The 26,822-nt window shown below is 24.8% G+C and overlaps 3 protein-coding genes across 3 annotated transcripts in view; 2 read left to right on the forward strand and 1 right to left on the reverse strand.

The window, feature by feature from the left end:
- Positions 1-3,771: 3,771 nt before the first annotated feature.
- LOC105364443 (orcokinin peptides type B) lies at positions 3,772-17,997 on the forward strand. The gene is made up of 3 exons (XM_011502359.1): positions 3,772-3,833; positions 11,734-11,842; positions 17,114-17,997. Exons 1-3 carry the CDS (start codon positions 3,800-3,802, stop codon positions 17,724-17,726), a joined length of 756 nt encoding a protein of 251 aa, XP_011500661.1. The 5' UTR covers positions 3,772-3,799; the 3' UTR covers positions 17,727-17,997.
- Positions 17,998-20,784: 2,787 nt separating this feature from the next.
- LOC105364444 (uncharacterized) lies at positions 20,785-23,164 on the reverse strand. The gene is made up of 6 exons (XM_011502360.1): positions 23,045-23,164; positions 22,670-22,732; positions 22,532-22,594; positions 22,344-22,457; positions 21,401-21,779; positions 20,785-20,851 (listed from the first exon to the last, which is right to left on the reverse strand). The coding sequence occupies exons 1-5, from the start codon at positions 23,123-23,125 to the stop codon at positions 21,405-21,407; spliced, it is 696 nt and encodes a 231-aa protein (XP_011500662.1). The 5' UTR covers positions 23,126-23,164; the 3' UTR covers positions 20,785-20,851; positions 21,401-21,404.
- A 2,214-nt stretch (positions 23,165-25,378) lies between these two features.
- The window catches only part of Cdk5 (cyclin-dependent kinase 5), a 2,433-nt gene continuing 989 nt past the window's right edge, over positions 25,379-26,822 (forward strand). Inside the window, 5 exon segments of the mRNA XM_011502362.1 lie at positions 25,379-25,631; positions 25,809-25,897; positions 26,061-26,254; positions 26,623-26,710; positions 26,782-26,822. The exon segment at positions 26,782-26,822 is cut by the window's right edge and continues 1 nt beyond it. Of these exon segments, the coding sequence (XP_011500664.1) occupies positions 25,595-25,631; positions 25,809-25,897; positions 26,061-26,254; positions 26,623-26,710; positions 26,782-26,822 (449 nt within the window). The 5' untranslated portion in view covers positions 25,379-25,594.

Consider the following 26,822-nt stretch of genomic DNA (forward strand, 5'->3'; position numbering starts at 1 on the left):
CTAATGTAGTTTTAATTTAAATTTTCATCTAAAAATTTCTTATGATTGCATTAAAATAATCATTTCTTTATACATTTCAATAGTTAAAATCGTATATAAATAATAATTCAAAACCTATTTCAGAAGAATTCTAATGTTAACAAATAAAAATTATGTAATTGATTGGAGTAAATTAGAAGATACAATATTTTACAAATAATGTTGTACTCACACATGTGCGTATATAGATAGTTAAAATATTTTCATTTTTAATTATTTTTCAATGTTCGGATCAAAACTATTGTTTTTAGAGTAAAAGGTTATATATCATTTATTGATATATGAAATTAGCAATTTCTAAATGAATCGCGAATTAAAAAATTACAGATCACTAACTCCTTAAATATTAACTTTAATTTTTATGTAAAACCCGCATATTTAAATTTGAATAGTTATTATTTTTTATAAATCAATAAAAGAAAAAAAATTACTTGTAATTTATTGTACTCTAATTCGAAATTTTTTTTTAATGAAAAAGGAAAAAAATTTTATAAATTTATAATTGCTTATATTTTTTAATTATGAATTTTATTTTAGTTTAAGTAATAATCATTATTCATATAATAAATTATAATATATTATGTTTGAACGAAAATCTAATAGAAAGTGGAGACTATTAAAAATACAGTCCTGTACATACCATTTTTTTTCGAAACTTTGAACGTTTATTCCTTGATAATATGTCTATCGATAAAATGTACATCCAATCAAGATTTAAGTTGAAGAGTTATATGGCAAGTTTTATGTTTGTTAGCTCATTCAACCACTGAAACATATTCCTCCTAAACAGAATAATAATATGAAAAAGGACTATTTTATGAGTTTTTCTTGAATCTTGAAAATCGCATGGGAATTTCATAAATAAAAAAAAACGATAAGAGCCACGTCACAAAGTTTTCTAAATATAAAGAATATACGTACAGAATTTTATTCAATTCTTAAATTATTGATCAGAATGTTGGAAAATACATACACTACATTCCTATACGAACAAGTTTCGATGATAAAATTGAAATTTTTGTCAATAGAATTATTTAATTTATTTAAAACTTATTTAATAGAATTGAGACTTATTTAATAGAACATTCATGCAGTATCTCGATATTTAAGAAAATTATAATATAAATGGAATATAAGTTGATAATAAATTACAAAAATTAATTTAATAGCTATCGAGTATTTCGCACTCGTATTATTTCTAAAAACATATTTCAGATTCATCTCATTTTTCGTTTTAACTTCATACATTTGTTTTTCAATTGACATGTCATGCGTACGCATAATAATTTTTTTTTTCGCATTAATTTTACCCCGAGCTTAATAAAAATCAGCAATGTTTCAACAAACTTTTCTCATGCATACTAATATAAAATGTTCTTGGAGTCAATTTCAATAGAATCACAGGTCATGCGAGCAAATTTTTTCAATGCAACATTCGAAATTTCCATAACCTTTTAAAAATTTACTATCCATATATTTCTAATATAATATTTATTGACATTTTCAGTAACCAGTAAAATCTAATTCCTATTCCTTAAGTATTTTTAATATTTCTTTACTCCTTATTTTTCTAATCGTAATGTGTTTAAGCAAATCATAAATAAAATTAAGATTATCTGTATGGAATTCAAAAGACGAGTAAGGAGAAAAGTAAACTAAAAGAATGCAAATTGATTAAAATAATTTTATTCCGTATAATGTTTATAATTTTATTAATAGTAAAATTAAGATTAATTACAATTAGAAAATAAATTCTAAATAAAATAATAAATTCCTCCATACTTTGAAGACATAGTTAAAGTTAAAAAAGTATTAATAAGAAAAATCATTAAATATATTAGAATAATATATAATATAGTAACCGTATTTATTTTTTGTTTCTTAATCTATTAATTTATTTCTTCATATTTTTAATATTTTTCGTGCACAAGTCTAGAATAAATGTTGTAATGTTTATAATATTGATAAATTAATTTCTACTAGTTTCTAATACGTTTACTTTTTCATTGTACCTCTTTAATATATTCCTAAAAAATTAAGGATAATTTATCATAATAAATATCAAATATGAAACTAGATATCAATATTTATTATTAAAAAATTTAAAATACTTAATTATATAAGTTCATTATAAATAAATGAATCCTCTATAAGGCATTATGATAATATATATCTTAAATACATTTAATAAAATAAATTACTTACTTAATATACATACAAAAAATACTATAAAAATATAATCCAATGATTGAGATATAATAATTTTTTATAATACATATTTAAGAATCGATCATACAATATAAAAGCAGATATTTTATTATTGATTATATAGCTTTATAACTTTTATCAGAAATTTTCATTATTTATGATGAATGAATGAATAATAATTATTTCGTTTATTAAGTTGAAGTAATAAATTTACAATATATACATATTTCTGGTTTACAAAAAAAAAAAAAAAAAAAAAAAAAAAAATTCTTTTTCGTTATTGTTAAATTGTAAATTTTACACATGTACGACTGGAATTGTAAGTAACATATGACTGAATGTATTGGCATTCGTTATTGTTAAATTGTAAATTTTACACATGTACGACTGGAATTGTAAGTAACATATGACTGAATGTATTGGCAGTTATTGAGAAATAAAAATCAATATAATTACAAACTGTACTTCACAATCTCCAAAGCAATGTAATATATATTACAAATAAAGCAAGTCACGACTAAAAATCAGAATAATCAATAAGTAGTAAAAATATGTTCAATTACAGTGGAGATGATACAAAATAATGTGAAGGTGGTAAATCGTGATAATGCCTGAGAAGGAAATATCGAGAAAGGCTCTGTAAGGGAAAAGAGCAAGACTGACCAGTAGAGCATGTAAGGTCGAGGACGAGGGTGAGAGAAGGTCGATGTGTAGATCACGAAGCTCCAATGCATATGCGTGTGCGTGGTGTGCTTTATAAGTGTGTAATTACGTGGCGCAGGTGGAAGGGTAGCGCATAATAAATAGTCGACAGTGGAGATTTTGTTAGGCGAGGTCGTTTTACTTATCCGCTACCCACATGTGCAATATTTTAATGTTATTCGGTTCCATGGCAGCGAGTTTTTCATTATTGCAAGCAAAGCTTCTTTCTACTTTCGTCAATATTCTGATCAGAAAATCAAAGCTTTCACCGCCTCCTCTTCGCGACGTGGAAAATTGATTGCCGTTACGTTTAATCATTATTTCTTGCATAATAATCCTTAACATATTGAGAAATTATAATATACCATTAAACATAAGTATTCATGTCAAATTTACTTAAATCATTATTTCTTATAGTTTTATAGTATTCTGGAACCACGACAAATCTTATTTCACTTAATTTTACAACTCGACAACACGCATAATGCGTAACATACATCGTTAATATTTTATCTTACTTTTTCTATGAATATTAAATTAACATCATCTCTTCGGATATGAAAAAGTGAAGTAAAATTTTAATTAATTACTTAGACCCTAATTAAATATTTGCTTCTCAAATAATAGCTGTTAACTCTTACAGCTTAAATTTCATTTTTGTACAAATTGTTACATTAATTTTATTCGAATACCAATAAAAGTTAATGGAAAAGAATTACACTTAGTGAATAGGCTTTACTTCAATATTTTAGTAAATTGTGAAAGAATTAAATTGTTAACAAAGATTTCTTTTCAGTTGCATAGAGAAAACATTCCCTTAAATTCAGAAGTTTTCACGCAGCCAGAATATATGGAAGCTTTAGCTAAAGAATTCGAAAAAGAGGGTAAGTAATGTAAACATAAATTATTAATAATATTAATTTAGATTAATTGTTATGTTCGCATATGTAAGTGGGTATGGACAAAATAATATCTACGTGTTCTGTCTATATATATATATATATATATATATCGATGTTGCGTTTCTCAATGTTTATAGATATTTCATTATTAAAACCATATGTCATTGGGTAAATCTTAGAAAGAATTGATTAATAAAAATATTAATTTTTTTTTTTAAATACAAAATACTATTTTTAATTACAAAATTTTATATGATTAGAAATATGTCTTATGTAAAGGTATAACAATTAAGAATAAAACTTTGGTATAATCTAATGTAAGTTTCTCACGATAATATGACGATAATAATTGTTTAAAAAATTAAAGTTATTATTTTACGTTTTTAATATGAAACTAATAACAATAGTAAATATTTAATAGAATGCTTTTTTTAACCAGTGATGAAACATTTTTCAATATTAATATCCATAATATTTTTACGATTCTACTCTTTATACGTGCAACATTTTTTTCAATAGAATATTTTTATTGCCAATAATAATATAATTTTTACGAAATATTTGTATGCATGTTAAAAAAATAATAGAAACCTTAAATTTTTTTTTTTAATTTACTATATTAAAATTCGTACTTTAAATTTTTAAAAATATTTTTTAAACTTTATGAATATTGAAGAATAATTTATAGATAAATTATTTAATTAATTATATTCATTAATTTTAATAGCTTTAATAATATTATACGCTTTAAAAATATTTTTCTCTATTTCTTAATTTCTCCTTATTTCTATATTCTTTTATTCCTATATTTGTCAACAATAATTACAAGTGATATTACATATAAAAATTTTATTTTTACAAATTTTCATTTGGGGTCATTCCTTCATTAACACTTTTAGGAGTCTTAAACTGTAGTAATAATTCATAATAATGCCACCTTCATCGATAGTATATTCATGAATTTAAATAGTAATATTTATGAAATGCAGTACTTTTTAGACTTCAGAATTGTAAGTAAATTTAATAACGATCATATTATTATATTTTAGTTTATATCATTCAGTAAATATTCGCATTAAAGCCGTGTGAATAATATAGTTTAAGATAATATTAATAACAAGGATAAAACCATCGAAACTATTAAGATTATTCTTAATGATCGAGCGCGTCGGACGAGGATAGATATGAATATGATAAAGTATTATGGTAAAGTCCGTTTAATGTGAAATTCATTTTATGATTGTGCGAATGATAAATGCCTTAAGATAGCGTAACGATAAAGTGAGATTGAAAAAGTACAAATGGATGGATAAAATATAGAAAAGTATGAGAATACAAGTAATCATGAAGCAATGGAGCAGTTGATATTATTCGTCCAATCGAAAGCAACATTATTACTTTCTTCGGACAACAAACGAAACACTTAAACGGAAAAATTCGCTACTCGCGTGTTAATAATATTTGATTTAATTTTTACTTGATATAAGAAATTAATAGATTGAAAAACGGTTTTTTATTCAAAACTAAAATTAAAAATTTAATCAGTTCTTTATCCCACAAATTAAATTGTGTAATCGTATGTTTTAATATATAATTAAAATTAATTTAAATTAATTTTATTAATTTGTTATAAATTCAATTGGTCAATAACTAACAAACAACGAGATGTTTCCATTAAAAAAAATTTTTAGGAACTTATATCAAGTATTACATATAAAATATTATAACAGTAAGAATTGAATAAAATTTTATCGTGTCATAAACAAATTCAATATTGATAGTTAAAATTATGTTAAAGCTATTTATAAACTTTATATATGTTCAGCGCAGAAAATACATAGCCCTACACACTAACAAAACTACACAATTATTTATAAGAATTTTGATTGGCTATAATTTTAAATTGATGTTCAATAAAAAATACGTTTGTGAAATTAAAAATTGTTTCGCAGACTAAATATTGAAATAATATATTAACATATGAAATGTGTTGTGATATGTAAGTGAATATTAGTTAATAAAGAATAGTTTTGTTTTAAATAACTTTTACATGACAGTAACATTTTAAAATTTGAACAACCAAGAAAGTATTATTTTATTTGAAGTTATTCGCGACATCGTAAATCGTAATCTCACTTACCACACCCATTACAAAAAAATATATATTTCTTAATGAAAATGTAGAGGTCATATATCTTTAAAACAAAAGAAAATGTGAAAAATTCAATATATTAATGAAAAATTGATTATAAAATTAATAGTTTAATTATAATTATATATGTTTGTTATATTAAATATTTGCATTCTGCAACATTAATATATATAATAATAATGATGATGATGATAATAATAATAATGATAATAATAATAATAATAATAATGATGATGATGATGATGATGATGATGATGATGATGATGATGATGATGATGATGATAATAATAATAATAATAATAATAAATTTTTACACACTCGATTTATAATTTTAAATTTACTTAAATTTCTCCAAAATTCAAATTACTATTTGAAATAGAAATATTTTATTCATTTTTTATATCAAATTGAACATATATATGACTCATGAAAAAATTCTTTTTGGTTAAATGAAATTTTTTGCCAACAAATATTAACTAATATTAATCCCATAAATTTTTTTTATAATACTACTTTACAGATAACTGTGATAATCGATTTTTGAAATTGATAGATTCTGCATATTTCATTGGATTATATATAAGTAAGAAGCTTACTCTAACGCATGACAAGAAATACAAAGAACGTAGGCCGTAAATAAGGTGTTTATCTAGAATTGAATCCTTTATTTTGCAAAGGCTAATGAAAGTATATTTGAAAGCACTTGGAATTGAATACTTTGTATTTTACAGTTCATTTGTGAAATTCGTTCGATCTCGCCAATACATCTATATGCACGTTTTCATTGAAATTTGATATGTAATTTAAATTAAGAGATAAGTGCAATAATTCACAACTAATACTAAGCAAATACATTATTAATACGTAGCAACAAGTTTAAAATTACAACTGCTAAAATAACGAGAAATACTGGGTTGAAAGATTTTTCGCAAATATTAGTTTGAGCATAAATGTTCAGATGCAAGAAAATGAACAAAAAAAAATTATGATTTTATATTATTATTACTTGCTAAATGTTCAATATATTAGGATTGGACTTTTCCATTTCAAGTGTAAACAACTGTTGTAATCTTTACAAATTGTATTGACATTCGAAAACCAAATTTATCATAATGATATTAGTTTCGTTAAAATGGTGCGCTGACGCCTTTGTAGATAAAAGGTAAGAGGAAAATTTGTTCATAGATCAATAAAATGAAAGAAAATCAGATTTTCTCTTGTTTTGAAACCTTTGTCAAATCCTCTGTAATGAATATTGTTAAAATCGAGTTTTTTAAAAGCCTCTTTTCACAAAGTATGCGACAAAAACAGGCAGGTAGCCTTTGCTTTTTAAAACAATCATTAAATTATTCTTAATCAGTTCAAGCTCGAGATATCTGGTAGTGCTCTCGAACTTAATAGCATTATAATATTACGGCACTGTACTTGTAAGATAAACATAGCTAACAACAAAAATCACATGACGAAACCCGGGAAGGCTTTGTGGTTCGTTGTATTTGCTAGTTTTGTCAAACTAACATTGCAATATTAAAATTCTTTACTAAATAAATAATTTTATTGGCATTCATATTATTATTTATCATTGACATCAATATAATATGTCTCATAAAGTATTATATTAATTGATAAAGTAATAAAATCATTATATAAATATTGGATATTTTTAATGAAAATAGAAAACTTCTGTGAGAAAAAAATTATTCTTTGCTTATATAATCGTAAAAATCGTCAAAATAAAATTCTTCAAAATTATGAGAAAATAATTTTAAAAACAAATGAACAAAAATATATAACATTCAAAGAATATATTATACGACAAATATCATTATTGATATAGGCATTCGTTTTATATTATGTAACGTTTAATATTATTATTTTTAAAACATTAACTAGAGTTTTAAATTATTTAATTTAATTTCTTATTAATAATGCTAATACAATAAAACGAAATTGACGGATAATCTTCATTAATTGAAAATAGATATATCTATTAAAAAATTATAAAAAAAATTAATTAATTTTCAATAATTGCCAGAATGTTAACCTTGAATCATTTTCTACATAAATTATTAAATACAAGATATTTATTTAAATAGATATAAGATAATTATAATTTAAGATCTATATACACATAAGATATTTTAATTATAGATTTAAAACTGAATTAGAAACATTAATCAAGCCCATTGACATGTTGACTAACTCTGTACTTCTCTGAATAATATATGTTATATTTGTGAAAATTATGCACTTTCGCCTATTATATATTATTACATATAGAATTGTTTGCATTTATACATCTAAATACATTACAGATGTATAATTATAAAATTTATTACCTTTCTTTTAATTCATAAAAATATAAAATACTTGCCATTGTAATATAATTTTTACACGCATAGATATATTTTTAATGTTTGAAAACAATCATTTTACATTTTTGCAATACAATTGCAATATTTCTTTATAATTTACATTTGCATAAACAGTTTTCTATAAAATTCGTAAACATAAGTTATGGGAAAAATTTTTTATTTGTAAATTTTAATTTTAATATTACTTTTCGTTCGTTTTTTCATCTCCGCACTTTGTATTATAATAGTAAATTAAGAAATTAATTACTACGAATAATGTTTATTATCAATCATAATTCATTACTTGACAAATAAAAAGAAGAAAATAAATATTTTAACGGTAAGGTTACAAAATTTTTTATAATCATATTGTAGACGAAACCACTGCTTAATTATAACTTTTTTCCTTTCTATATAACTTGCTTACATTGCGCTTTTATTTCGTTAGTTATGTTTATTTATTATTATTCAATATTAAAATACAAATGTCATTGCTGTATATTGCACAAGTACATCAAATTTTTTTCTATTAAAACATTTCAATACTTTCATTATAATTTTTATAACGAAAAATTTTAAGTATTTTGTCCCAGTGTATTTAAAAAGAAGAATATAATCATAGTTCAAATTTATTTAATATTTTGTTGTTAAAAGTTTCCGAAATACAAATCAGTTTATTCGTAATTCTTTTTTATTATAGTATTTTTATCACGAGTGAATATATGCAAATAACACAAGTATTCTCATGCAACTTAGTGTATTCGTTTTAAGTTTTTCAAAATTACCGTAAGTAGGTATTGTTATCAAACGTATATTCTGTTTTTTTTTTCACATAATACGATGGCGTCTTTGAGGCACGCACATTTTTCTCTTTCGTGTAAATAAATTTCTAACGTTCAAAGGTATAAACGATTGAGGACATTTCTTGCATTGATTACAATAATAATTTATAAATAATATAAAGATTGTTACGCAGTTCATTTAATAATCTTTGATAATAGATATTTATTATAATAGAAAAATATGTATAATGAATGATATAATAGATTAAAATTTTAGCATATTGAATTTTAATTTTGAGCAGCAGTAATTAAAAATAATATTATTGTTTACAAATTTATTACTTTACTTAAAAGTGACATAAAACCTCATATTTCATTGTTTATTAATTACTATGAATAATTATTTTTAAAATAATTTTAGTAGTTTTTCAAATATCTGATTTCATTATAATATCCATAGAGAAACAGTGCTTTATTTATATATTAGATAATAAATTACAAAATTAAATAATAAAAAGCTTCGATAAAAAAAAACTGAATATTATATACATTATACGTACGTTGGCACTTTAAGTAAAGTTTCATTAATTTTATGAAAACTCTATCATTATTCATAGTATACAAAAAACTGTTTACTTTATACAACACTTTCCACTTGATAACTAATAAAGAAGTTCAGAATTGTATTTAAGACTCGTAAAGTACTTTACTAAGATCGATAGACATTTATTTAGATAATATGCTTAAAATGTTACAACTAATTATATTTTAATATTATAATGATAAATTTTTCATATCATATTCAATTTATATAAAGTTATAATAACTACTTAAATATTATAATATATAAATATATCTGAAAATTTAAAAAAAAACTGCAGCTGAGATGTGTAATACTATGATAAACTTGGGTGTAACTATTGAATGTTGATTCGTTTTAGTTATTCTAATATAATAATATATTTTTCATAAATAAGTTACATATGAAAAGATTAAAAACAAATTACAATATTTTTTCATAAATAATGAAATAATTCCTTAATCTCATACAATTTCTTATAATACATTGCATTAAAATTTCATATAAAATTTAACTATCTTATATATATATATTAACTAATTTTCACGTGAATTCTTTTAACATAATGTAATTTATTATAATTTTAATTCAATTCTACTTACACACACACACACACACACACACACACACACACACACACCACATGCACATATATTACACGCAAATACATTTCAGATCATACAGCACCCGCACATATTTTTGCTTGCGTGTGGGCGTGCATGTATGTGTATATATTGTGTATAATTATACACGCGCGGGCGTGCGTGTGTGATTAATGTGACATTGAACCAAAAATAATAAATTTTGTAAACGTAATATCAAGGATACGTAGTCACATTGACGATTGTTTTTAAGACATACAATATCCTTTAATATAACTCATTGGAAATACTTTACAATTATAATATAGAGTTTTATATATTATGTACCTTGCCTAATACCTTTATTAATGCAATAGATAATTTTGTATTTAATTATTCTTTTCATGATTATTGTATTATATAATAATCCATAAATGTTGATTACATGAAGTATTCAATTTTTGTCACATAATTTGTTAGAACGCTGTCTTATTTATTATATGTCATCAATATAAATAAATGAACATCGAAAGTGAGAAAGGAAGAACTTAAAAGACGATGCCACGAACACAGTGTGATTCCACCTTCAACAGACGATTTTATCCGAATCGACGCTCGAGATGCCAATCTCGATCACATAAGGGGCGGCTTCACCCAGAGAGGTGAAGCCTAGATTTCATCGGTGACGGTAAAGTCCTTCGCGGTTCACCAAATCAGTAGCAGCCATTCGAAGATGAGGTCTATGAACTCGACTGAAAGAAAAGTCTATTAAGCAAGAAGAGATCCTTCGATCGAAAAGTAGTCTTCGATCCTTTCAAAATATAACTTTCTTGCGATGCCTAACTGATTGTACTGTTGAAAATCTATTCCTCTACTTATAGCGACTAATTTTTTATTAGCAATTTACATTTATCTAATCTATTAAGGATAATTTTGAAATATACACACATTTCATCCTTACAACTATATATGACATATCTTTTATTTAATTATTGATATTAGCTTGAAATGATATGTACTTGCAATGATTTCTGCAGCTTTAGAAATAAAATTTTTTATTTCAGGATTACTAGTCTGATTTATTTTAAAAGCAAGACGAGAGGATAGTAAATGTTAAAGAATATTCACTTTCATAACAATAATAATTTATATCCGCTGATTTTCGTCAAATTTAAAAATTTTAAAAGACGTATTATTAATATTCCGAATAAAATTTCAATAGAATTAAATGAAAAAATGAGAAACATTATTTATTATTTCGTTTTTCTTGCATTTGAGTTCAATAATCAATGTAAAGACAGATGAGTTATTTCTCGTGGGTACATTAATGTAACTGCGGCAAGTAAAGCTGACAAGAGAAATATAAATTTAAATAATAAAACGGATGCTGTTATATTGCAGGACTTTATGCAGCTATAGTTTTAATTTAACAGGTGTTGCTGCTTTGAGAAATCAGGATGTGAATGCACATTTGACGAAAAACTCACAAAATGACATCAACGTAGTTAACTACGCTCACAATAAGAAAGTCTCTGGTCACAGGTAAATAAAATACCATTAGTTACTGAATTTGCATTTGCATGTAATTGATTTCAATTTACTAGCTTATTTTTATCGAATATTTTAATTAAAATCGAATATAATTAAAATCAATTATAAATAAGAAGCCCTTGAAATTAAAGTTGAAAACCTTCGACCTTCCATTTTCATCGTGGATTCTTTTTCGATTAAATAATCGGTCCTTATATCGTTCTTTATTTACATATCAAAATCGCATTATGAAATTACTAAAATATATACTAATATAACTTGCTAATAATTTAACTATAAGACGATGTTTCCTTAAGTAATATGTCGCAACTAGATATGCAAAAAAAATTTCATAAAAGTAATTGTTTTGTATAATTTCGTACTAATTTTTATAAAAATAAAATTAATTGATAGCTCGATTTTAAATCTAATTAAAAGAAATATTCTTCAGCCATTGAAGAAAAACATAAAATTAGCTTCTTAACATTCCAGTCTACTTAATAAAAAACTTACAATAGTGGCTTTAATAATCATAGAACTTTAAAATATATCCTAGTTATTTCATCAAAGTTTGGTAAAAGTCAGTTTCTCACATAATTAGTAAGAAAATTATTGCCCATTTCAATTATTGTATCCTTAAAAAGACTTTTTTCAGTAGTAGAGATGGCAATGCTATCAGACATAAACTTAGTCGTATCGATGAAAAATATTCTCGCGGTAAATAACAATTTCAATGTTCATTATGCATATTAGCTTACTTCGGTAAACGATGCGCCTTATTCAATTATCCAGTTGTCCAGTTCTAAATTAATAAAGCCACAGCGTCTGAAAGCATAGAAATGGTAATCAAGCCATTATAGTGGGTGGAGCGCGTGTAAGCGTGTAAAGTAGTTTTAGGTGTAAGCACCGCAAGAGAGTAATGACGCACCAAGGAAAAAAAAACAAAGAAAAAGCCTTGTCGAAGCAATTTATATGTATTTTTCGACAGCTTTCGGTCAATGTTGCACTATTTATTGTACTCCTTGCCACCCGATGTATTTTATTTTGTTCACGCACATGGCACTTTTATAAGCTTTATTTTTACTCAAAAATAACTAAAAGTAAAGATATCAATAATATTTATTTACTACATCTTTGTAATTTTGCATTATTTGAATTAATGATAATGACGATATCATCGTTTATTATTTGAAGGTGATCCTTACTCTATACGTTTTCGATAAGTATTGAAAATAGCAATAAATTCACTTTATAAATTAATTTAGCAAATGATAAATTTGATTTATCTCTCATTATTTAGTTTACTCTGCTTATTTGAACTAAATGTATTTTTTTTTATTTTTTTTTTAATTATTTATATGCAATGATTTCCCGCAATATTCGTAGTTCTTATAGTAGACGCACTTAATGCCACTGATACTCCCTAATCATTATAGTTAAATCAACTGCTTTCTTTCTTTCTGATTAATAAATTATCCTTCATTCTGCTTTTTTACATTGTCCTAGTTTTACTCAACTTATTTTAATTATAATCTGCTTTTATCCATTACATTCTTATTCACTGCGCATTATTGTTCACATGCAGGATAATCATATTTTTCGACATTCGCCCTTCGTCTTTTTCATACTACATAATCCACCAAGTAACTTAAATCCCTTAGGAACTCAATCCCCACCCTCCTTACATTCTCGATGGTCCAATATCAAATAAAATAAGATAAGGTCTTTTGAATTACCTCATCATTCTTGCCTATCATACATGTCTTTATGTACAATATCAGGCTTTTAACATCCACAATCATATACAGCCAAATAGATTATACATATGGTAATAACAAACGATAATTTTACGTATTTATATATACTTTGGACATCAATGCACTGTTCAATAAAAGATTGATAGAAATATGGTCAGTATCGAATACTTTCTTTGATATTTATATATTATATTATCATAATTTAATAAATATTTGATAAAGATTATAAATCTTGATAATTAAAAACATATCGAATTGTTATCTTTTTAATGACAATCTTAGAGAAACTAAAACTATATACAAATTAAGATTTTGGATATGAATTATAAAGAAATAAGTATAACTAATTTTTTATAACTATTATTTTTATTTTAAGGTATGTGAGTTTTCAAACAATTCGAATAATATATTTAGATAAAATCCAAATATTCATTAATAGTTATAATAATGTTTGGTGAATGATTTAATTTTCCTATTTAATGCAATTTATTTATTATGTAATAACTTACATAGTTATCTCAAATGTATTTAAATTTTTTATATAAAAAAATTATATATTTAAAATACTTATAAAATTATTAATAAAAAACAATTCTTAAGTATAGTTGATTTTATACATTTTCAATGTATTCACTACCATTTATTATTATTATTAAAAGTTTATAACCAAATTCAATGTGAAATATAGAGAGATCGGTATGTAAGAGAAATTTATTATAATTGTAATATTCTTTTATGTTAAAAGACAAAAAATTATAGTTTTATGAATTTCGTTGTGAAAAAATTAAAGCAGGCTGAATGAAATAAACTGTAAATAAATCTTAACTCTACATCTTATATATAATTGAGAAAAGAAAAAATTCTTAAAAATTCTTATTTCAATTATTCTATGTTCATTAAAGGTTTAGTATTTATTAAATTATTATATCTAATAAAAATACTGTTTACTTATTAGAGTGTTTGTCTTCGACAATTGTCTTATTCCTTTTATACTTAACATTGTTTGATTATATAAGAATCCTCTGCACAAGATAAAATTGATATTTTACATTTATATTTCAATTTGTTATTTAGAGAATTCAATTATAGCACAACTTTATGAATATACAATTGGTAAACAATTATTATTATGTTTAGATTGAAAAATTAATATTGTATACTAATACAGAAGATATTATATTTAAAGTAATTAATATTATAATAAATCAAATTTACTTCATATCTGTATATCCACACACGCGCATCGCCCTATATATATATATATATATATATATATATATATATGTATGTATGCATGTATATAAAGTAGCCGAAAAAGAAGATAAAAATAATATATTAAAAATAATTAAAAGTAATAAGATTAGTTCATAAAATGTCTAATATATTGATAAAAATTTTAAATAAATTAAAGAAAAAAAATATCTTTCTAACAATTTTCTATCCTGTGATATAATATTCATAATTTTTCTTTTGATAATAACATTTGATTAATTTAATAAACTGTAAATAGATATTTCTATATTCATTTGTTACATTATCGATAAAATGATATATAATTTAGATTGAATGAATATTATAAATATTCAATTTTATTATATTATAAAACTGTTATTAAAACGATTGTCAAAGTATTATTTTTACGGAAATTTAAAATACAAAATATGGATTTCATTTTTGCTCATTCAAAATGAAATAAAATGATCAATATTATATGTAGTGTTATTACAAAAAAAAATGAAATTAAAATAAATTAAAAATATTTTCATTATTAAACATTACTTTAATGATTTGAAATTAAATAGTTTTATTATATTTAATTTTGTTACTATTAGTAATTTTAAAATATTAATTTTTTAAATACATAAAAAAATATTTTATGAATAAAATATAATAAATTAGATGAATAAAACCTCAAAAATACTTGAAAAATGAATATTTACATGATTAAAATCATTTAATGATTACGAAACATATATATTTAATCAATTAAATTCAACAAACATTGTTTGGTAAAGAATAGAACTTTTAATACAAATTAGTGCTAATCTAACAAATTTAAATTCTCTAAAAAGAATGTAAAATGTTCTATTAATCAGTGTAATAAATAGGTTTCAGTGTAATAAAAATATTTTCATACGTCATATTATTACTCCCCGAAGCATTTTATCAAAGTCCATTTACTACACTAGATACCTAACTCTAAATATATTTATTTATTTGTAATATACGAAGATTAATTTCCTTTATCTTAATTTGTCACTGTGTTTCCATACGAAATAACAAAGGTAAATAAGGAGAATCTCAGAGTATCTCAGATTCTTTAATAAATAAATCACTAACTATCGTACGAAGTAATTTCGTACCTATTTATGTGAGCATTTCGCCTTTTAGCCAATCGACGAAAGCAAATACTTGTGATATAATGGCTTAAATAAGATAAGATGACTACTATCCCCTATGTATATATTTATAGCCTAATAGATGGATGTAAAAAAAGAAAGTAAAAGAGGTAAAACAATTTTTTCTCCTTTTAGTGTATTCTACATGTCTCTTTGGAAACCTAATTCAAATAGTGATATCTCAAAAGAAAACCTTTACCCTCTTTATTTTTTTAATTAACTTATTTAATATTCAGCGTACGAAAATTACATATGAATATACTAAAAGTTAAAGCCTTTACAATAATCTATTTGAAAAATTTTATTACAATGTATCTTCTTAATTCTATTAAAATATTTATATCTTAATATCACATTGTTTTTGTTTAATCTACTTTTTTATTTCTTGTCATAAATATTTTACGTTTTATTGTTCATAACTTATACATATGTATATTTATGTATGTATGTATCACATTTCATAAAAAAATAAAACAAAGCAATCCTTAAAATTGACAAGTAATTAATTAAAATGAATAAAATTTTCGTATTATTTTTGTGCGATAATCTCTAATAATCATTTACGTTAACACTAATGATGCACTATAATCATAATTTTCATGAATTAACGTTCTACACATAAATTTGTCTTATGTTTCTTACAAATTACTTGAAGCTAGTAATATATATATGATATCATTTATATTCTTCGCATATTTTAATTATTCGTTTAAAAAAAAAAAGATTTCTTATAAATTTATATATACTTGAATATTTATATATACTTGAAGCAAATAATTTATAAAATATCATTTATATTCTCAACATAATTTCTTTATTCGTTAAAAAAAAAATAATCTAATCGTAATATTTTATCTGTTTTAAATTCGAAATATATAATTTGGTTGCTTACTTTAACAAAATTTGTTTTAAAAATATTACAATTTATTATAAAGCTACACTCGCTTTCAATAATCCATTGTAATTAAATGCATATTGTATTTAATTCTATGTATTCAAATTCAGTGCAATTAATAGAAGTAATAAATGCAGTTATCCCCGACTGACTTGAGCGCATATAATTGTAATCCTTTTAATCTCTTCAACGATTGCTTCTTTCAAAAATGACGATTGCCTTATCATTACAGGAAATCCGAATCTCCAGACTCTTTCAAGAAATACACCGAGGCTGTGCTTTACCCAGCGGATCTAATCAGCATCAGCAATAATAAGCGCAACATCGACGAGATCGATCGTAGCGGATTCTCCGGCTTCAACAAGCGGAACTTCGACGAGATCGATCGCAGCGGCTTTTCCAACTTCAACAAGCGTAATTTCGATGAAATCGATCGTTCGGGATTTTCCGGCTTTAACAAACGTAATTTCGACGAGATCGATCGCAACGGTTTTTCTGGCTTCAGCAAGCGCGACTTCGATGACATTGATCGCAACGGATTCTCGAACTTCAACAAGCGCAACTTTGACGAAATCGATCGCAACGGCTTTTCCAACTTCAACAAGCGCAATTTCGATGAAATCGATCGATCGGGCTTTTCCGGCTTCAACAAACGCAACATCGACGAAATCGATCGTTCGGGATTTTCCGGCTTCAACAAGCGTAATATCGATGAAATAGATCGTAATGGCTTCTCCGGCTTTGATAAACGTAATTTCGACGAGATCGACCGTAGCGGCGTTCCAAGCTTCGCCAAGAGATCTTTACCGTCGAGGTTCAAAGGCGTCGGCCATCGAAGACGTTGAGCGCAGGTCCATTCCTCCTTTTAAATAGATAAGACTCAACATGCATTTAACAAGCCGCAAATGCGTGTTTCACTGACACGATGAGAGAGCAATTGGAAAAAAATAGTCTTTCGCTATGTAAACTAATTATTCCTGTTACCCATAACTTCTATATACGCGGAAGCTAAGAACATGCAAAGACATCATCTCTTCTTTCACTCTGATGCTTGAATTATTCTTTATTCAATAATGAATAGAATGCGTTGAACGTTATTGCATATTTGTGACGTCCACGAGTGCGTTATTATATTAAATAAATCAACAAATACATAACAATTGCCTTTCTTGCTACATTCACTCATTTATATTATTTATACATTGTACATTTCTAAAGTATGTTAGACCTTCATTTTTATTAAACTAAAATCATAATACGATTACAAATAATTGGAAATATTACATAATATCGTTAAAAAATAAAAATTAAAAATTATATAATTACTTTGTTTTATTAAATCATTTCTTGAATTTCATACAATATTTTAATAAGTTTATTTTATATATCATCTTTAGAAATAGCAAAACATTAATAAAAGTCTTTTTTTATAATGTGTCTGATAATATACTATAAAAATATGTGAGTATTAAAACAATTTAATATAATTAAACTTCATAGTTTTTTAAAATTTTATTATTATTTCTTAGATATTCATATTTCCTATATTCACTCGGCATAAAAAATAAAAAATATATCGCCCAAGTATCTGTAATATGTACATTATTCATATACTAAATCGAACGAAATATTACAATAAATATTATTTTTTCAACTTTAATATTTTAATTACATTCACATCAAATTCATAAATATTTGTATGAATATAAATTTGAAAAATAAAACAAACAAAACAAAATCATTATATAACGAGGCCTCGATTGTTTCATATTATGTAAATACTATATATTTAACTCACTATTTTTCTTGAATTTTTATTCGTTAGTTTAGTCAATGATAGAATATTTATAAAAAAAATATCAAAACTAGCAGCAGAAATATGAGATAATTTTTTTTATGAAAATAATTATTAAAGTATAATTTTTTTTAAATATCAATTAAAACCATAATTTATTATAATAATTATTTGATATAATATATGGATATGATATATTTCACGCATTGCATTGAACATAAAAATGAAGAAATTAAGGAGAAAAATTAATTCACTTCATAAATAATATAAATACAGCTACATTTACAATAAGTACAATCACGGCTTTCCCTGCATCTATTAAATAATACAGATGTCGTTATTTTAATAAAAAAAAAATTAACATTTTGTCTAAATATATATAAATAGCTATAACCACAAATATTTCCTTTAAAAAGATCATGAACATTTTTTTTTTAATATTTATTTGGCATACTATTATGTAAATAAAATATTATAAGCTCAATTGATAAAACATTTATAATATATAAAAGTATATCTTAATTTATGAAGAGGGATATAATAAAATTATGTAAATTGCATAGACTCGTTTTATTTAACATTTGATTCGCCCAAGATTTGAATAGTTATTTATTCACTTGATCTTTTCATATCTTAATAATCTAAAAGTATTATATATATTATATACATATTTTGTCATTTCATAGTTTATGTAAAGTTATTAATTTAAAGTTTCTATACACGCATATTTTATTATAAATTATTCAAATTAAATTTAATAAATGTATATTTATAATTTTCGATAATCGTTAATGGCTTCGCTTTTGTGATCGATAGATATCAGTAATATTTATTAATCCTATAAAATAATTACTTATTTACAAGTATTGATATATATTAAATTATATTGTATATGTAAAAGTATATATATATATAAACAATAATATTTGTTATGATTAAACATAATATATCAATAAATATATCAATTGGCTTTTATTGGTAAAGTCTGAAAGACTAACAAGTAAAGCCTAAATCAATTTTAATAATAAAAATGCTGCGAGAAACTGATCGATATATATATATATATATATATATATATATATATATTAAATATTTAATAATCTTACATAATAATCGTTTGATTGAATTTCATTCATATCTTATTAGAACTTAATAGAATTACATTTTAATGTTCCCTCTCTCGCGTCAGTGAGTATCAAAGCTGAAGAAATATAATTTCATTGTACTAGATTAAGATTTAAAAAATTTGAAGGACTATTAGATCGAATAGAATTGAATAAAATCTAAATTCTATATAAATATAAAATAATTCATTATAAATTGTTGATTTACATATATAGTAAAGGAAATATAAAGAATATAGAGATAATAAAATATTAGAGAAAATTTTAATTGCATAAAACTAAAATAGTTTATAATCCCTCTACAATAGCGAATTTATTAATTGTCGATAATTATTAATCATGCTTATAATAATCAATTAATTAGTGTCTATTTTCTTTCTACATGGAAAAATAATTATCGAAAAAAAATTGAGCAAAAAAGATTGTAGAACTAAAAAAAAAAAATTACAATTAAAAGAACTTTGTAAAATTAGTTTTATTATATAAATTATTGTTCCTCGAATCGTCTTCTTGTATAAGGTAATATAACTGTGAAAGGCTTAATAAAATATATATGGAAGGTATTGTAAATATATTTGTAAAAAATTAATTTACATCATTTGCCCGACTGATTCATACGAGTTTAAATTTATTTGGAAATTATTTGATTTTATGTAGATACGTATAATTAATACTCTTGTATTCCTTATTATATTTATTTACTTTCTTGTATAATTAATGTAATTATTAAATTTCCAAGAAAGTATTTATAATATTGTCTTATTATTTAACTGATTTACCTACAACTTTATCACTTTTTGTAATTTACTGAAGTAATTTATTACTTTAATAAAAATTCATAAAAGCTTTTAAATATTGGTAATAAGAAAACTGGTTCGTAATATTTTTTATGGATAATACTTTATTATCACATTGCAGATGGATTAAAAAGAATAAAAACTTTAGTACACGATTTTCTTACTTAAACTTTTTAAATGAATACATTCTAAAATTGTTTCATAAAATTTAATTTGAAAGATTTTGACCAATCACTGTATTTTTATACCGTGACCTGTAAAAATAAAACAAAATTTCGATAATTTTATCATAAACATTTTATATATATATATATAATAGAGACATACATCATTAGTAATTGTAAAACATTTTATTTAATTATGCTACATAAAATTTATATTGATGTAATTAAAGAAAGTTATTTTACAGCATAACTTGATGAAGTTGCAATGTTGATAGTAAATAAAATATGTCACTTTATAAATTAATTTGAAGGGATTTTCAACAGACGATTAATATAACAACGAATTTTAGAAAATTTACTCGCAAATAATTAAAAAATAAATAAAAAATAAAAACGAATTATGTACGAGAATCGATTATAGATATATTTAGGGAATTAATAGCCAATTGACTGTTAAATAAGTTCGTAAGGTATAGCAATGGATCAATTATTTATCTTCACAAGACAACGTTGGGAATTCTTCCGAGAAAAACATTGAATTAAGCAGACAAATATTTACAATTTTCTTTACGCGAGGAATTGCGTGTTGCGGAAGTGACATAAAGAGCGACGCTAGGAAAGGCAACTTCTTTTACTCACCTACTTAGACTTGACACATCCAGGGTGGTCTGAACCCGATGGGCTTATCTATGGTGCCGATGGTCCGCTGCTCGTCGAATAACATGACGTCCGGTACGAGATTAGGTGAGCGCGGTTTCTGATGGTTATATGGTCGCGTTTGATGGTAAGAGGGCAATTTCTGGATGGGATTTGGTTGAGATTGAACGCTCTCCATGAGGCCGAGACCGGACTGCACTTTAAGCGGCTTCCGTGGACTACGTGGACACTCCTGCGTCAATTGCTGCTGGTCTTGTTCATTTACGAGGTACTTGCGTCTGAGGATCCTGCGTACCTCCTCGTTGATGTTCAATGGCGTCTCCACAACCGCGTTATCCAAGTTCTCGTTCAGACGGGCAAACTGATGTGGTGGAATCATTTGGTTCGTTTTAAGGGCGTCAAGGTTCGTCCATTGAATCACAGGTGGACTCGATTTTACGCACGTGAATAAAATAACCAATCGACAAGTAATGCCATCTACTTTGTTTAAGCAAGTTTGCTATTGTTCTCTACGTACGTTATTATATTTTATATCAACTAGCGCGCAACGAAAAACCGCCGGATTATTCAGGATGGTATATCACTGTGAATAGTAACGCGACGTTGCTATGTACCTAAGGATTTAAGATCGCTCACCCCTCCAATGGCATATTCTCACATGAATTCTGAATTCTTCTACTTGTAAAATCGAGTTCACTTACACCCCAAATATTTCCAGATTTGAATTATTATTACACATAAAATAATAATAAAATAGTAAACTGTGGTATTAGTCATTTTAAGGTGCTATTAGTAGTAAAGGGGGAAAAAAATAAGATTTTAAACAATTTTTAAATTTGTTTTTATACAAAAAGCAAACTACATTTATTTAAATACTATTTCAAGAGAGTCGAGTAAATAAATTTAAAATTATACTTTTACAAACCTCAATAATTTCTTCTTCTAAATCATTAAACCGTTTTGACGTTGCATTAATTTTTGTAATTAATATTGTCAAATTATGAGTGACATAAATTTCCTTTCCTATGTCTGACTGCATCTGTAATTATATAAAATTTGGCCTTAGTGTTGTTTAATTTAAATTAATAATTATTTTTTAATATTATAATTTACTTCTTTTATGGCTTCGGTTATGTTATTACCAATGTATTCTAAACTTGCGCGGGATTGATCAACCTAAAAATGAAACAGATCTTTTTAGCAATTTATTTATAATGGCAAGTATAATGTTAAAATTTTTAATTTCTTTACGAGATAACTAAATTCTTCAACTTCATCGATTAATTGATAATGAAATCTCATCGCTCGAAAAAACTAGAAAAAAAAACATTCTTTTAATTTTGTTTAATAATTACAATATAATATTTTATGTTAATTTCTGGATGTACGTTTGTGTGTGTGTGTGTGTGTGTGTGCGCGCTTGTAGTGTAACTAAAAACAATATACTAAAAACAATAAATTTAAAAAATATATATTGTATTTTGAAGAAATATTTTATTTTTATTTTAATTTTATTAAAATAACAATAATAATGATTTTATTATCATTATTATTATTATTATTCTAATTAACTATATGATAGATGGTAAATATGTATAAAAAATGTTTCTAACCAAAAATACTTACGCGGTGAAATGTATAAAGTGCAATTGCTATATTTATTATTAAAAAAAATATACTGTTGAATAAACGTAATAATAAAAACATTCCTTTTGTTAAGTTTAGAGTGTTAAAAATTTCCGAATAAGTTTATTTTTAAATTCATATCAAACAAACTTTACTGTTAATTATAAAAGCGGTAAATTTAAAAAAAAAAAGATTTTGACTGATTAACTTTCATTTTATATAGGAAAAACATGTCAACGTTAGTATCGATAAGTCGACAATCGAATTACTATTCACAACACATAATTTTTAATCTTACGTTTAACAAGAAATTAATTTAAAAAGCCATTTTTTTTTATTAATGAATAAATAAAATATGTAGATAATACAAAAATCCGTAATCACATTTTTTAATTAAAATAAAAAAAAATATATATATATATATATATATACTTTTCATCAATGTTGCATAAGATATAGATAAATCATAACCATTATACGAATATTTAATTAAAAATAAATTAAACAAAAGAACTTATATATTTTAAATTTTAAATATCTATTTATAATATTTATATTGATAATTTGATCTAAATACAGATATTTTTATCATATTTATGTGAACAAGGTACGTTAAGTACAAGCAAGATTAGAAAATAATTATAAAGAAAATTAATTTTTGTATAATATAAAAAACAATTATTTATCAGAAGATATTGTTCAACGTTGAAAACGACGTTAGAATTAATATGGTACATGACATACAAAATATTTACAAATCTACTTAAAGAATACTTCAAATGGAGAAAAATAAGTTGTTTATCTTATAAATAACACAAAAAAAAAATTTATAATTGCTTTATAATAATAAATTTTAATATGAATGCCTTATAAAAGATATACAAAACATTTTAATAGTATTTCAGATAAAAAAAAATTTTTTGCTGTTTCAAAAATGTTATTGTTTAAATATATATACTATATTCGAGTATTTTTATAATAAAAAGGATGTTAAGCTCTAACTCGCTAAAATACTCAAATACATATTTTTATAGAGTCTAGCTTTTTTATTTTCAATATTTATTAATATCATTGATTAATGCTTATGATATTTTTAAACACTTTCTTTTTCACCGTAAATATGTTTTTGTCATATTAGTGTTGTGTACGTATTGTACGAGAATCCGAATAATAGCATTAAAATCCGAAGCATCAGAGTTATTTTAGAGAGGCACGTCATAATCGCATAATGCAAAGAGAGAAAATAATCAAGATTCGTTAAGAAAATTAATGGTCACTATCGTATGTCTTCTTCCCAGTTCTTTCTTGATCTACTTATTCGCATAATAGCTAATTTCATTGCTCTAGCTCTTTCGGATTACCATAAGGATCGATCTCTGGATTAGTCAATCGGTATCAATGATTATCCAAAGCTCCTATAGCCGCTCACTAACATCTGAGAAACGCTCGTCTTTGCCGAATTTTCGCATCATTGCGCATCGACGATGATTCAGTACCGTCGTTACGTTCACTAAAATCAGCTAAGCCTTTGTTTTGAGCCTGGGTTACAGCAATCCTTTAAATAAATATAATATTAAAATAGTAAAATAAAGCTAAATTAAGTATTGAAGAGATTTTAACTAAGTGCATAAATAATTGCGGGTAAAGCGAAATAGTATGGAATTCGGGTTAAATTAATCATTAAAAAATACTTAAATATCGATTAAATATAAGTAAAAGTTTAATTTAATTTAGTCTATTTTTTTCTTTCTTTAATTTTCATCTCTTGCGAATTTCCATCAAAATGAAAAATTTCAAATAATATTTTCGCATAAATTGCGTAAAAATATTGAAATATTTCAGCCATATTGATATTATGTAGGAATATGATTATAAGGACGATTTATGGTCTGAAATTTAACAAAAATATTTCTGAAACATTTCACTAGAGGTATTTTTAAGCAATCGTGCAGTTAAATGTCGAAAACACGTGTCATTATTAATATTGCCATTGGAAAATTAGGCCAATATTTCTGTATTATGATCAAATATCGTTATGCTTAAGTCACACAAGACACGGAGCGAGTAAAAAATATAAATCTACATACAAAAAGGTATCGATCTAAATATAAATCTAAAAGCTGATTCGAAGTATTATGTAGTATGCTAAGTTTTTAATAAGATGAGTTTGATATATATATATATATATATATATAGTGTAAGAAATCGATAAAGTAAATAATCATGCAACTCCTAAGTATAGCCGCTTATTTCCAGAAGTAAATTCTTTTGACGATGCATAAACACGTGCCCACGGGCGCGCTCGTGCATACGCGTGGGTGAATGGGTGCGCGGGTGGAAGGGACAAGGAAGCAATGACACATGCCGAGTTTGTTGAAAACACGCGCTGGTAAGTCAGTGAGCCTTAGCGGCTGAAATAGAGAGATAAGGAATTACGATTCGCGACGAAACATTAAAGGCAGCGGCGGCGCAAACTGTTTACGCGGCTTGTCGCTCGAGCGCAGCGCTAACCACACTGTGCGACATTCAGCCTGCAGAACGACCAAAAATATGCAAAAGTATGAGAAACTTGAAAAGATAGGAGAAGGTAAGGCTTTGACTGTTGTTAATTTCAAGAAGCGGGCACTTACGAATGATGTTTTAGTCGTATAATACTTTATAAGAATTTGCATGAGCTTGCCGTGACAGGCTGCGTGTTTTCGTGCTTCTGCTTAACGAAAGCTGTCAGACACGGCATTTCTAATTGTTTTCGTCTTTTTTTCAGGCACTTATGGCACCGTCTTTAAAGCCAAAAGTCGCGAGACCCACGAGATCGTTGCACTTAAAAGAGTTCGCCTCGACGAGGACGATGAAGTGAGTTTATTTCAGGCGCTGACCTTCGATTATAAATTTAGTCTTGTGCCATATCGATTTTTCATTATTAATAGACACGTTGCCATTTTAATATTGAAATTAGATTAAAGGCCCGCTCGTAATCTTGTTTATAAATTTTATTGCATAATGGCTTGTTTTTTAGGGTGTTCCATCTTCAGCGCTACGAGAAATTTGTTTACTCAAGGAATTGAAGCACAAAAATATTGTTCGATTATACGATGTACTTCATAGTGACAAAAAACTAACTCTAGTCTTCGAGCACTGTGATCAAGATTTGAAAAAGTACTTTGACAGTCTTAATGGTGAAATTGATCTTGACGTAGTCAAATCATTTTTGTAAGTTTATTTGTTTTCATACCGTTTTATATATAGCTGTACCTTGGCGATCGTGTTACAAGAAAAGATCTTAAGATTTTATTTTGAGCTTTAAAAGTATGATTAAAGTTTATTACCTACAAAATAATGCACGTATGCAGTCGATTTTCCATATGTTTTAAGAAGTTCAACATCTAATATTATGCAAATTTTCTGTAAAACCATGTACAAAGACAAATTGAAATATCTATACAATTATGCTAAAAGCTTTATATGTAAATAAACTTTAATTATACTTCCATTTAAGTAAGCATGTTTTAATTTCTAACATTGTTATTAAACGTATAGAAATTGCAATCGTCAAATCGTTTTAATTAATCTTTTTGTAGATATCAATTACTTAGGGGATTGGCATTTTGTCATAGTAAGAATGTACTTCATAGGGACCTTAAGCCGCAAAACTTACTTATCAATAAGGTAATAAAAAGATCCATTTATACAATAATGCACTCTATGTGATTGTTTTTACTTTTCGTTCCATCTTTTAGAATTGCGAACTAAAATTAGCAGACTTTGGATTAGCCAGAGC

Source organism: Ceratosolen solmsi, unplaced genomic scaffold (genome assembly GCF_000503995.2).
Source record: "Ceratosolen solmsi marchali unplaced genomic scaffold, CerSol_1.0 scaffold39, whole genome shotgun sequence".
In the NCBI taxonomy this organism is placed as follows: Eukaryota; Metazoa; Arthropoda; class Insecta; order Hymenoptera; family Agaonidae; genus Ceratosolen; species Ceratosolen solmsi.

Bases quoted from the DNA above. Each gene is read 5' to 3' on its own strand.
- LOC105364443 (XM_011502359.1), top strand. From the start codon at position 3,800: ATGGAAGCTTTAGCTAAAGAATTCGAAAAAGAGG. The intron at 3,834-11,733 runs GTAAGTAATGTA...TTAATTTAACAG, and splicing joins TAAAGAATTCGAAAAAGAGG to GTGTTGCTGCTTTGAGAAAT. The intron at 11,843-17,113 runs GTAAATAAAATA...TTATCATTACAG, and splicing joins AAGAAAGTCTCTGGTCACAG to GAAATCCGAATCTCCAGACT.
- LOC105364444 (XM_011502360.1), bottom strand. From the start codon at position 23,125: ATGTTTTTATTATTACGTTTATTCAACAGTATATTTTTTTTAATAATA. The intron at 22,733-23,044 runs GTAAGTATTTTT...TTTTTTTTCTAG, and splicing joins CACTTTATACATTTCACCGC to TTTTTTCGAGCGATGAGATT. The intron at 22,458-22,531 runs GTAAATTATAAT...ATATAATTACAG, and splicing joins TAACCGAAGCCATAAAAGAA to ATGCAGTCAGACATAGGAAA.